General features: G+C 39.3%; 1 protein-coding gene across 1 annotated transcript; it reads left to right on the forward strand.

The window, feature by feature from the left end:
* The first annotated feature begins 389 nt into the window (after positions 1–389).
* serinc5 (serine incorporator 5) lies at positions 390–13,766 on the forward strand. Its single transcript, XM_072432843.1, has 12 exons — positions 390–534; positions 8,063–8,230; positions 9,252–9,430; positions 9,526–9,608; positions 9,764–9,857; positions 10,336–10,547; positions 10,620–10,712; positions 10,878–11,001; positions 11,635–11,704; positions 11,783–11,819; positions 12,101–12,245; positions 12,349–13,766. Exons 1-12 carry the CDS (start codon positions 508–510, stop codon positions 12,491–12,493), a joined length of 1,377 nt encoding a protein of 458 aa, XP_072288944.1. The 5' UTR covers positions 390–507; the 3' UTR covers positions 12,494–13,766.
* Positions 13,767–13,771: the final 5 nt, after the last annotated feature.

Genomic DNA, 13,771 nt, shown 5'->3' on the forward strand with positions numbered 1-13,771 from the left:
TACCTCATATAATAGATCCATGTATATACCTCATATAATAGATCCATGTATATACCTCATATTATAGATCCATGTATATACCTCATATAATAGATCCATGTATATACCTCATACCCCATGAGGTCCAAGCCCTAGTACGTCACTCGCGCTCCATCAGCCGAACTGAAGCCAACAGCACAACCAGGTTCCACAGAGAATCCTTTGTACAGGCCTTCTACAGCTGCAGACGAAAGACGTCTTTTCGAGTGTTTAGTGCATGGATCTATTATATTATCTATTATATTTCGTGCAGTAGCAGCTTTCTTTCTGGCCTGTGTCGTTGGTGATGAGCGGCGGTGGGAGGAGAAACTGGGGCGGCGGGGGGAGGGAGGAGGAAGAGGAGAACAGCCGCTGACGAGGACTCGGCTCAGGCGCGTTTGTTGTTCCCTTGAAGTGCTATGAAATCCATGTAGCGAAACAAAAGCTCGTTTTTCTGAAGCGGAATCAGTCGATCGATTACGAAGCATCATGTGCACACCGTGCTGTTTCTCGCAGGTAAGCGTGGCGTGGACTTTTATCCCATCTCTGTCGACAGTTTGGCCACATTGTAACGCGATGGAGGAGCTCGAGCCGCCGCTGTAATGTTTACTTTCTGTCGGGCATTCAGTGTTTACCATCAAATGATCTTTTAACCTGCGCGGATTCAGTCTTTCTCTCTCGGTTGTGTTGGGGGGGAAATATAGGGGGAAAACGCGTCGATACAATGGGAATTCTGTCAGTTCCTGTTACTGTTCTTTTCCAGCTTTTGTCCGCCTTTTTGCTTTTCCACGTGACTTGTTTCCATGTGGCCAGTGCTTATTAATGGCAAACTATTCTTCTTCTTTTTCCTCTTCTTTTAAACGTGGATGAATACTATCGTCAACCTTGCTTCCATTTTCTTGACTATAAATACCCTTATCCAGCCAATCAATGGAAAAAGTAAAAAAACAACAGCCAGCTCATCTGTTTAGGCCATTACTGTGTTGACTGACGGGAAAACCAGCAATTATTCAGAGCCTGCAATTTAACTTTGGAGGGACACCACAAGACAGTCTGCAAACTGTCTCCTCCCATGCTTTTTGTTGTAAAGATCAGCCAGAACTATTGCCCTACTTTATACTCTCACTGTACTATTGTATGCCTTTGCTGCTATTTATTATTTAACTATAGGCTAAAAGTAGGCAAGCTGAATTATTAATGCCATCACCCATTGCACTGCATCTCTTATAATATGAACGCTTGTATCGACTATCTCAATTTAGCTGGTCCAAAAAGCACATTTACTTTATCGTGACATTGTTCACAAGTCCATGTCAGATGTTGTGTGGTCGCTTTCTTCTTTTCTCTTCCTGGAGGGCGAGCCCGTTTGGAGACAGATGGGAGGATGGGAGTTGGCTTGGAGAGTGTTGGACTGGTGTAATTTCACAGTGGGATCAGTGGTGGATGCCATGTTGTGAGCCGGGGTTTAGCTGTAACTCATTATTGGACTTTTATCCAGGCACTGTGAGCATTTGGCGGTGTGAGGACCGGCCATGCAGCGGTCTGGACGGGGCACAGCCAGTACAAGCATATTTTTGGCATGAATGAAGGGTTAGGGCAGGATGCTGCGCTACAGGTCATCCCAAAAGCAAAGCTCTTTAAACGGAATCCCTGGCCAAACTATTACGTCTGCTAGATTAAAAACCTCCTCCAATATTTTGTGCACCACAACTGTAATACAAACGCATAGCTCAATATTAATTAGATTATGGGTCATTTTTAAAGTGGAATCTCATATCTATGTGGGCAAGTATTGCAATGATTTATTTTTTAATGTAAATCGATGATAAATTCAATAAAAAACAACTTGTATCGCCTCAGATGAAGTCTATGTTTGCCTTTTCAATTTTATGTCTTTGCATGACAAACAATAAATTAATACTGTCTGTCTTAGGGCTGCAACAAGTAAATTGATTTATCACAACTAATTAGGTATTGAAATAATCATCAACTAATCTAGTAATAGAATAATTGTTACTACATACGTTCCAAAACATGCCATGTGCTGACAGGCAGTTTTTATGACTGAAATTGAGCCATAATTCCATGAAGATGATGTGGAAAATTTGTGAAGTCATTGTATTTGATGAAAACACTATTAGTCCACAAATGTGCTCTACCAGGATCCTCAAACTGCTTCACTTCAGCTTCATCTGGGTCAAATCTAATCCAAATATCTTCATTACATTTAGTTGCAGCCCTAGTGTCTCTACGGCAGCACAGGTTCATGTGGAGATGACGTAACCACCTGTAATGCCAACTCGGCGTGGTGCCTTTTGTTCTCAGTTTTGGCACAGTTCTGTTTGCATTTGCTGCGGGGTTAGCTTTATACATGAAGCACAACACAATCATCTATTATGCAGATTGAGGTGAGCAGAGTATCAAGAGATGGATCATATTTGAATGTTGGTTTGAAGCTATGCAACATTTGAATATTGAAAATATCTATACTACAGCCTGTTGTAAGCCTCCAAATAAGGGATATGTTTCTGCTCTTTTGTGGGTAAAGGCAGTTAACATTTGTCTGATACCCAAACCACAACTAGTAATGACATGTTAGGATTGACATGAATGAGAAAATCAGAGGAAAACAGCAAAGAGAGGGGAGACATAAGTCCATCATGTGCAGAGGTACAATCTTCCTCAAAAGGGGCTGTGGCTGATTAGTTTCATACATAAGTTTACACGTCACACAGGAAAGTTTGGGGAAAGAAGAGGGACAATGAAACCAGTTTGGACCGGACACTAAGTGAAGCTTTATGATCGCAATAACTCAAGGTCTTTTTAGCAGTTTCGCACAAAGCACAAAACTTCATTCATTCATTTCCCATTAGACATGATAATAATGTCTTTATATAGAGGAAATTGTTACTTACTTAATTTTGATTTGATTGCAATTTCGTGATAAATCTTGTTCTTCTTGGTTCCTCTAAAGCTTGTCTGGTTTTGTTCTTAGTTTTGATTCTGTAAATCTTTGCATTGGACTTGGGCTTTGTTGAGTGTTGCTAGGGGCTGTATTTGCTAGAAAGGAAGACTTTCTTTTGTATATGGGAAACAGAGCAGTGATACATTTCTGCTTTGTATATAGACTGTGGTCAACCTGTCAATCACAACACAAGGCCATGTGCTAAAAATGATGTACCGTATGTCAAGATTATTATGTTGATCCACAATTGTGATTATTCAGTTCACAATAAGAACTAAAGATAATGATCGTGCCAATTCTGGAAGCAACATCTAGATTTTCTGAATGTTGATCGCGCAAATAATAATGAAGTTATATGAGATTTTTTAAGCTTCTTGTACTTTTTTCTTTTCCGGTCCTTTCTCTCGCCTTTTTTTTTTTTTCAACATTTGGTTTCATTACATCGTCTCAACAAAAGGGTTGTTGTAATCTGAGACATGAGGGTGTGTCTTGCTATGAATCATGGAGATAAACATCCAGCCACCGGACTTCTACTTGTACAACTGGCTGACGATGTAATGAATAATTGTGCAGCAACACCACAAACATCACATACAACATTTATTCTTTGTTGGATTGTCAAAAGAGTCAAAATACGGATGCTAAGCGATACTAAAAATAGTATAGCAGATACTAATGTGCAAGTATCAATACTGAAAAGATCAAATTTGACCTTTTCTGAACAGTTTTAGAGGGATGTTGAGTTTGATCAGGACGAGTATTAGACTATGTAGAAACATAAAGAAAGTACTATTACTTTCTGTTGAAAATGCCTATTGTCTTAAAAAAAACTTGGCCTCAAAATTGATATCTGGGATTGAACCTATTCCTAATAGTATCAAAACCGAATTTTACTATTGTGACAACACTCTCACAATTCTTAGATTATGCGTATGGACTGTGATATAAATAATTCAGTTAAATTTGGATTATCTTTTAATAGTTGTCTAATGTTCTCCAGGTGAAACAACAAATATATTGTTGATCAAACTTTTTGTAGTTTCATGTAGGATGTAACACTATGCAAATCTTAGTGCAATATTATCACAATATTCATTACATGGTATGATTTTATTTGCAATAGAGTGGAGAAATAAAGAGAATTGTAGAAATTAAACTTAATAAGATGATAAAAGTGTTGAATATTGCTTCCTTATGTCTGCACTGAAATGGAGCAAAGGATCATGGTCTATGTTGTTCCCTCTGTTTCTTTAGCTTTTCCTGCAACAACACAATGCATTCAAGCAAAGAAGCTTATTGTTCTGTACTTTGTGAGACGTTTGTCATATGTACCTTATTTTACATCCTTAGTTTCATATCTATCCATTGAGGTGGTGCACGCTGTGGCACAAGTGACCCAGTTTTTTGTAACGGGCATGTATGTCTTTGATTTGGGCTAACCACTACTTCCTGTTTTCATCTTGCGCAACTAAAATACAAACTCCATTTAGATTCTAAGAAAAAGATTCTATACCGACCAACGATAATAACAGTAGCTAAAGTGAGTATGACAGGTTTTTACAAATTTCTGATTTTGACTTTATTTTGTATATTTATACCTGTTAATGATAATTTTACACCAATCGAGTAGATATATCTGTTGAGAAAACATAGAAAAATCTATCTATCTCTAAAACTTTTTTGACCCTCTAAAACATTAATTCAACAAAATAAAGTCACTCTTATTTTTCTTATTCTCGTTTTTGCCCAGTGTTTTCTGGGGACTTTCCTAGTGTGATGCCATCAATTACAAACTTGAAATGAAATGAAAGTGCTACTATGTGATAACATTTTAATAATTTTAATCAAGATTCAAGTTAGTTCAATGAGTCGTCCGACCTGTTGTGGGCACTATCATGTTTTTATGTGGCCAGTTCTTCTGAGTTCTGAGATGGATCGAGACCATTCTCAAACTATTCAAGTCACATCTAGTAATCAATACAGTGTAAGTCATTTGTGCTTGTGGGTTATTGTCAGCTGTTTCAACATGAGGAGAAAGCCAGGAAGGACATCTGAGCAAAGACTGTCTGGTTTACACGGCCTTCACTTCCTCAGGCTTCTCTCTACACTGTGGCCCGTGCAATGGCTCCAAGTACAAATGATTCCCCATTGAGGCTTTGTGTGAGAGAAGCAGCCCTCTGAGTTGGAAAGCAGCACTGGTGTCTATAGCGACAAATTTGTAAGAAAAAGCAAAGAAAGTAATAGACAAGCCATAGCGTCACGAGGCTCCTGGGACTTTTAGGGAAGGGCCCTCTCTGTGGTCACTGCGGCTCCCACCCAAGGCACAAGAAAGATCTGAATATCCCACTTTGCCTGTACTATTTACATTATGGCTGCACAATAGATATAACAGTTTAAGCTTTTCGAGGTCCTGTGTTGGTATATCAGAGGGTTTCCCCAGATATCGGGTTTGGTCAAATTTTCCTTTTTTAACAATTTAGTGAGTACAAATGGCACTAGAAGAACAATTGTGCCACAATACATGACAGTATGTTTATGTAATCATGTAGTAAGATGATTTTTCTAGCTTCGATGCATACATCCCAAAAATCCATATGGGACCATTCCTAATTCAGTGATTTTCAATCGAGAGGTTTGCAACCATATTACAAAGAAATATTATTGCATGTTGTATTTCTCAAACAGTGCTTTCCTAATTCATATTTTACAGACTCTGCTTTGGCTGTAGCCTGTAATATTAGGTGAATCATGCAATGACCTCAGTACTTTCTCTGCTAACACTGGTTGTTAAAAGTATGTATGTGCATTTATACTCTCAATAAAAGTAGTTTGAGTTGAAAATAAAAAAAAAAGTAAAGCCTTTCTCCACTTTATTTATGACTGGATGTTAATCTAAATGTCTTGTTCTGAATATCTAAAGTGGGCCAGTTAGTGGGTTAAACATTTACAGTTGTTGTGTCGCTGAAAGAAGAGCCTGCCACAAAGCAGACACGATGACCACCTGTCGGCCCGTTGGTGCGTGCTGTAGCGGAGTGGATGTGCGCGCCCTCGAGGGGTGTAGGGTCACTGGATTACCATGGATACTCTTTTTGTTTCCGTGTGTGGTGGAATTCATTTGGACGCCCCATTGGCCCCGTCTCCCCTCCCTCCCATCCGTTCTACCGAGTTTGCTCTTGGGGCCCCTCGCTGTGTGCTGTCCTCCAGTGAAATACCCCCTAACTAATGAAATCTAAACACCCTCTCATGCTAAATAGCCTTGTTTTTTCTCGCGTACTTGCAGTGTGATGCGGTTAATTAAATGTCCATTGAGCGAAACATGTGGGCTCTGCTGAGACAAAGCACATGGATTATCCTGTTAAGTTGCGTTTGCTCCGAGTTCAAAGTGTCTTCTGTCATGAATTGCTAATGTGCTATTATCGTTCTCATTCATTTTTTAGCATGACGCATATTTCACAAAATTAACCAACTTTCCCATTTGCTATTCATTTAAATGTGTCACTGTTATGAAGAATCAAAGCCTTTATTGTCCGTGTGTCACCGACGGCCTCACAGCTGTTCTTTGTGTTGCCGTTAACAACACATCCTTTTTTCCCTTCTGTCGGCTGTTCAGTCGCCTAATACTGTACACCGTGACCTATTTACAGTTGGTTCTGTAGTATCTCTGATAAAAGGCCGACAAAAGTCATATTGACCAAAAATGAATGCAGAAAGAATGTGATCTCTTGATAGTGATAGTTTAGAGTTTGACTTGACGATGACCTTCACCACACATTACTGGCATTTTGAAGGCAGTGCCACATTTCACACCAGTTTTACTTCAAAGCAGGGTTTGCCTCTGGACTTAGGCCCATAATAAGGAAACGCACAAAAGAAGGAACATTTTCATAATAAAATCCAAGTTATTTCATTTGACATACAAGCCTTTCTGCTAGAAGACTTTGAAGCCATTTCTTGAACCACTTTATCCACAGCCCATGAACAGCTGCCCTGCTCTCATACACTGCTGTTTAAATGTATTTCAGGATAAACACAGCAGGACCACCACTGCTCACCTCTCACCACAGAGGTGGGGCTCTCTGGAAAAGTTTTAATGTTGATCCTTATAATTATCCTTTGTCCTGTAAATAGCACTCAAGGCCTATATTTTGGTGCTCTCGGTCCCTGCAAACACAGAGTAATGGAACAGCTTTATGAGGGATGTGCATACATTTTCCCTCTGAGCTAGAAACTAAAAATGAACTCGACAGTCAATGTCTACTTTCTACCGTATAATTGTGTCTTCTTTAAAAATTGCTGCCAAATTTACACGGACCACAGTAACTTAAACAAACTATTCAACATTCTCTGTGGAACTTAGAAAGTGGCTTTGGAACAATAAAACTGAGCTTAACAATTAAACATTCTCCCCCTTAATAAGTCTATTGTAGTTCTTAACCATTTTATGACATGAAACACCACATGCTGCAGGAATGTGTGTGTAATATGTAAATATGTAACTACACGCCCATGAATAATTAGTCTTTTTTTACTGGACAAATTGACCAATGCATTGTAATATGTATGTTATTGACTCTTTTAATTGTACAAAGCTAAACTGGTAGGTCCTGTATACGCCTTATGTTTATGTAAATACTTGTTGTGAGATGTGTGGCTGTGTGTATTTGGGTCAGAATGTGGACTGTGTGAAATGATCGCATTGTTGAATGTGTTTTGTTTGCACTGTATTATTTATTCCTGTAAATCAGGGACTACAGATGGAAATGAGCCATTTAGCTACAATCGGGTGCGGAACATCTTTGCTTTTTTATGAGCTTAACGTCTCTGTACATTGTCCCTTCAAATAAAGACTAAACTAAGCTAAAAATATTATTAGAGGAGCCAGTTTATTAAATTACAGGCTCTCACTTGGCTTGACCCAGAAAGTGTAAAGTGTAAATAAATTAGATCATGTGCTCACCGGCGTTTAGTGTGAATGCAGAAAGTAAAGGTTAAGTGCAGGTTTAAAAGGCCTTTCTGTCGATTCACCTCTTAACGCCACACAATGTACTCATATGTCCTCTGTCTCTTGTCTGTTTGTAGCTGGCCTGCTGTTGTGGCTCCGCGGCCTGCTCCTGTTGCTGTAAATGCTGCCCCAACATCAAACAGTCGACAGGAACACGCTTCATGTACGCGCTCTACTTCATGTTGGTCACCGTTATCTGTGTCATCATGATGTCACCCACTGTGGAGGACGCCATGAAAGACCACGTAAGTATTTTTGTCATATAGCCCTGCAGTGATGTCTACAGCTCGCAGTTTAAAGTATATATGAAGTCTGGTTCTTTGTTTGTATTATTGCTTTCATTTAATGTTGATTTAAGGTGTGTTTTCTGTGTAATTGACTCTGTTTAGTTGATATACTTGGCAAAAATATATCAAAAGAAATGTTGCAGGACATGCAAGTGCACCTATCGTTTTTTGTTTGTAAAATAATGGTGTAATACAATTTCTAATGTGCATCTTAATACAAGCTGATGTTCCCCCTGGCACCAAAGTCCCGGCACATATATACTGGGAGTGGGCCCAGTGGGACGCCCCAGCTAAAAGAGCAGTCATTGTGCGTCTGAGAGCGTTGGTCTTTTCTGGAGAGATTTACAGCAGCCGGCCCCTTTCCTTCGTAATCACAACCTATGGGCATGCTAATATGGCTCTCAACATGAGACAAAAGCTCCAAAACAGGCTTTTTACTCCATGTGCTGATCTGCGTTAGCCTCTTCTAGACTTACTATGGTGACAACAACTCAATCCATTTGGCTTCTCACATCGGCACTTGTTGTACCATCAACTTGCACTCAAGTGGAAAAGAAGAACTTATGGTTTTGTCAGTGAGAATGTAGTGTCCAGTTTTCATATGTTGGTTAATTTTGTCAATGAACCACTTCATGCTTCTTTATCAAGCTTACAACAACGTCCCAATGTCCTTTGTCTCTGTGGTTGTGTTTGGACATGGCCAAGTCTTCATTCTAGCTCATGTTGGACTCGCCCACAAAAGGTGGTTAATTTATTCATCTGTGCTTTGGTCTGTGTACACTGACAGTCGGTTGTAAGGCCCCACAAACAGCCCTGTAGGGGAAGAAAGCTCCGACAGGGCTTGTTGTTGCTGTCTGTTTCCTCTTTTCTTTCCTTTTAGAGCCTTGACGCTCAGCACAAAGTCTAAAACATTGTGAAATACCTGATAACAGTGTTTGATACAAACTAATCTGTTTTAAATTTGACATCTCTTTTCCAGATCCCATTTTACAGTGAACTGTGTGAAAAGCTGAATGCGGGTGAAAACTGCCAGACCCTGGTTGGTTATTCAGCGGTTTATAAGATGAGCTTTGGCATGGCCTGCTTCTTCTTATTTTTCGCCATCTTCACCATACGTGTAAACGACAGCACCGGCTGCAGGGCAGCTGTACATAATGGGTAAATGCTCATTGAACACACTTTACCAAAATATTTGATTGTTTATTCAGTGACTTTAAATTTTGACTTTAATTTCCTCCTTGTTTTGATGTCAGATTTTGGCTGATTAAGTTCATTGTGCTGGTGCTGTGCTGCACTGGAGCCTTCTTTATCCCTCAACAAGAAACCTTTCTTGAAGGTAAACAATACGCTCTTTAATACAGTGACTACTGGAGAATGTTTTTTTTAATTCTAATTGTACCATCAGATTATTTAGTCAAATATACTGAAAGTCATATTTGGGGGCTATGACAATTGTTAAAAACATTTATTTAATTGTGTTTCTTTATTCAGTTTGGCGCTATGTAGGGGCTGGTGGAGGTTTCATTTTCCTGCTCATCCAGCTCGTGCTGTTGGTTGAGTTCGCACACAGATGGAACACAAACTGGTAAGCACAATCATATTATTGCTTTGTCTTTCATTTGAGCTCTTTGCACATAATTTTTTGTTGTTTTGAATTTACTTGGCATTTATCAGCTATTGTGAGTAAGATCCACTCAAATACTTTCTATCTCAAGCAGACTGGAAGGAGTTAGTCATGTTGTTTTTTTATGGGAAGAGGAATCTTGGCAGTGTGCCTATTCTGTGTAACTTCACAGGATGCGTATGGTGTCGTTTCCCCCTTTCCAAAGTAGCCTACTGTCAACATGTGTAGGCACTGGAAGTTAAAAAGAAACCTTTTCCAGGCCCACTAAAACAGATTGTAAATTACTGCAAAGCTGCCAATAAGTCTTAATGATTCAACTAGCATTGATTTACCATATTGTTTTCAGGTTGATTTTCAGTTTTTACCTTAGCTTTTGACGTTTACTTGATTTGCTCTAAATGTTTTTGGTGTGTGTTTTGTCCTTCTCCCCCATTTACAGGAGTTCGGGGGTAAAGTACAACCGTTTTTGGTACGCAGCCTTGGCCTTTGTGACTTTGCTGCTGTTCACTGCTGCAGTTGGAGCGGTGGTCTTCCTGTGGCTCTTCTACACTCACCCTGAGGCCTGTTTACTCAACAAAATATTTTTAGGCATCAACGGAAGTCTTTGCCTCATTGTCTCACTGTTGGCCATCTCCCCGTGCATACAGAAATGTAAGAGAAATATTGCTTCGTTCATTAAGGGAAGCTGAGATTTCTTACCTGATTATGTTGATGTTTTTACAGTGCAGCCCACATCAGGCCTGCTGCAGCCGGGGGTCATCAGTGTCTATGTGATGTACCTCACTTTCTCTGCCTTCTCAAGCAAACCAAAAGAAAGTAAGGACAGTTTTATTATAATAAGGTGTACGATTGCTTCACATTCTCGGTTGTCCTTCTTCAGTGTAGCTCAGCCAAAACAAACATGTTTCAGAAGCTCTTCCTTCTTACAAGACTCCCTCTATTTACATTAATCTGATCTGTCTCGTTTTCTTTTCTTTCCAGTCATGGAGATTGATGGGAAAAACCAGACGGTGTGTGTATTTGGCTTCTCTGGCTCTGAGAGCGACAGGAAGATTGTCACGGTGCTTGGAACTATTATTCTGTTTGCCTGTGTTCTGTATTCATGGTAAGACACAAGTTGTGCTATACTTAGGTTTTGTAAATACATTTATAGTGTCTTCACCGATCATGTGTCTGGGTTGGAAAAAGCTGTACTAATTTTCATTTATCTACATGCCTTCTACATTATTATTAAGCCTTTGTCTTTGATACTAAAAGTAGTTTGATCCCAAAAGTTCTCATGAAGTTTTCTCAACATTCTCATTAATTATTTATCAATTCCTCTTGTCACAGTCATTGGCAAACCTGTGTCTAGAGTTGCCCTGGGGCAGATTGACTGTGTTCACACAAACACACAACATATTAGACATATTAGAGAGGATGAAGTTGCCGACCAAGCAGATTCCATCTGGATCCGAGGCAAGGGGCGGGCGGTGCAGTGTGCATTTTTTAACTTTAATTTAGGTTCACACATGCGTTATAAAAATGATGTAAATGAGATAGATACTGTAAACTACAACTGTATGGTATGTACTACTGCTAGGATCAAACCACTAAGCCTCAGGTTGACATTTCACATCTTAGTTACTTTTCAAATGGAACAAATTTGTCTTCGGCAATGCAAATTACTGGAAAAATGGTGACCTAACAATGTTTTCATCTGCTGTACATTTGATTTTCCACCTCTTCTCGCCTTTAGTTTGACATCCACCACCAAGAGAAGCTCTGCTGCTCTGCGAGTGTACAGAAATAGTGAGCCTGAGAGTGGGGTAAATATTAAAGATCTAACAGCACCAATTAAATATAAAGTTAAATATACAGCCTACAGCTATTGTTTTGTATTCCAGAGAGCTCGTTGCTGTTTCTGTCTGGGAGATGACACTGGTGAGCAAAGTCAACCGTGTGCACATTTTTGTTGTCATTGACTTAAGTGTGTGTGCTATAATGTGCTGGCAGCTCATGTTGGCATGCAGAAGCCTCTGCTCATTGCTATTCTTCAGCCTGACAGAGGATAGTGAGAAAGTATTGGTCAGCAAACGCACATGATGTCACTGTTACTAGGAGAACAGTGTGACAGTGAAGCCATGCCAGATATGTAGTGCACACCGCCCTCTGCTGGAAAGAAATGGAACCATGTCAGCATAACGTGTATATTTTTCTCACAGATGAGTTTGATGAGGAGAAGACCGGTTCAGGCCAGAATGTGATGTACGATGAGCGTGAAGGGACCGTCTACAGCTACGCCTACTTCCACTTTGTCTTTTTCTTAGGCTCTCTTTACGTTATGATGACAGCCACCAACTGGTTTCAGTAAGTGTTTTATTTTATACATATAATTAAGCATAAAACAAATCTTATCCAGGAATATATATGTGTGTTTTGCGTCCAACTTAATGTCTTTGTTGTTTTGTAGCTACGACGGCCACAAGATCGAGAAGCTGCTGGATGACAGCTGGTCTGTGTTCTGGATAAAGATGGCTTCTAGCTGGGTCTGTCTGTTCCTCTACATGCTGACCCTCATAGCTCCCATGCTCTGCCCAAAACGCTTTGAAGCCTAGGACCTAATCCTCACTCAGCCAGTCTTGATTCTCCTATCACCAGACTGTAGGCTTCAGGTTGAGCCAACGAGGGACCACTGCAACTCAAACTGCGTCCTACCTTAAAACACAACCTGACGCTACACTCAGTGTTGCAAGTGGACTATTGCCTTTTGTTTCTTACTCTAGTATTTGCTACGTTGAAATATGGTTCGATGGTTATTTGGTCTGTTTTTACAACCACTGACTTCTTAAAGTTTTTGTTACATTCAAAATTGCATTGTGAGGACTAGATCTGTTGTATTTTTTGTCCCCTTTGTTTGGTTCTCATTTTTCATCTTGTGTTTCTCATAAAATGCCTGACATTTCAGTTGAATCCTAAACTTCATCAAACCATTGTTTTTACTTGTATAAACATGATCTCAATCGATCAATCGATCTTTATGTTCCATGTATGTGAAAGAAACTCAATAGTTGGATGTTGTTAAAGTTGTTTAAGCTCAGGTTAATCGAAGCCTGTATTTGTTCATGTTTTGTTACATTTTGCCCTTTTGTAGACGTTTTCTATGCAAAGCTTTTTATATTAGAGAATCTGTGTTGTGAATATGTTTTTGGATTTTCCTGTGCTCCTTTTGAGCCTAATCTATTTGAAGGACCATCATTACCACCTGTACACTTTGTCAGCTGTTTTAGGCAGGGCTTTTTAGAAGATCTGTCAAACTGCACTAACGTAGTACTATCCTTTACCAAAGTACAGGGTAGAAACATTGTGTTTTTAAAAAAACAAGTCAGTGTGATGTGTAGACTGTTAAGATCAAGAGTTTTCATGCAGTGCTGACTGCATTTTGCCTTTACTGTGTTACATGTGGCTTCTGACGGTAGAAATCATGTAGCGAGAGTGTTTGTGTTTAAATTATTCAACACTGGATGTTGATTTTACTGCCAAATTGAATTTAGACATTCATATATTCACAAGTTATACATTTTATTGTATTGTATATACTGTATTGTGCAAGCTTCTAATTTGACTTATCCTCACTAATAGGCTTTTATATTAAGTTATTTGGAGATTTCAGTCATAATTGTTAGGTGTCATTCAACTATTATTACTGAAAATACATTTATGTAACCAATAGTTTAATGAATGTAGAAACTCTGGTGCTCTACATAATACAGCCATACACTAGGTCAAAGATGTGTTTACCAAATACTGTAACTGTTTGCATTTCTTTTTGATAAATAACAAGAACAATTGCATTTATTCAATAATAATAAAGGATTATGGATACACACACCCAG

This window comes from Eucyclogobius newberryi, unplaced genomic scaffold (assembly GCF_026437365.1).
Source record: "Eucyclogobius newberryi isolate DKJ021-1_F unplaced genomic scaffold, fEucNew1.0.hap1 SCAF_6, whole genome shotgun sequence".
In the NCBI taxonomy this organism is placed as follows: domain Eukaryota; kingdom Metazoa; phylum Chordata; class Actinopteri; order Gobiiformes; family Gobiidae; genus Eucyclogobius; species Eucyclogobius newberryi.

Excerpts from the sequence above, each read along its gene's own strand:
- serinc5 (XM_072432843.1), top strand. The coding sequence starts at position 508 with ATGTGCACACCGTGCTGTTTCTCGCAG. Across the intron at positions 11,820-12,100 it reads CTGTCTGGGAGATGACACTG|ATGAGTTTGATGAGGAGAAG; the intron begins GTGAGCAAAGTC and ends TTTTTCTCACAG. Across the intron at positions 12,246-12,348 it reads ACAGCCACCAACTGGTTTCA|CTACGACGGCCACAAGATCG; the intron begins GTAAGTGTTTTA and ends GTTGTTTTGTAG.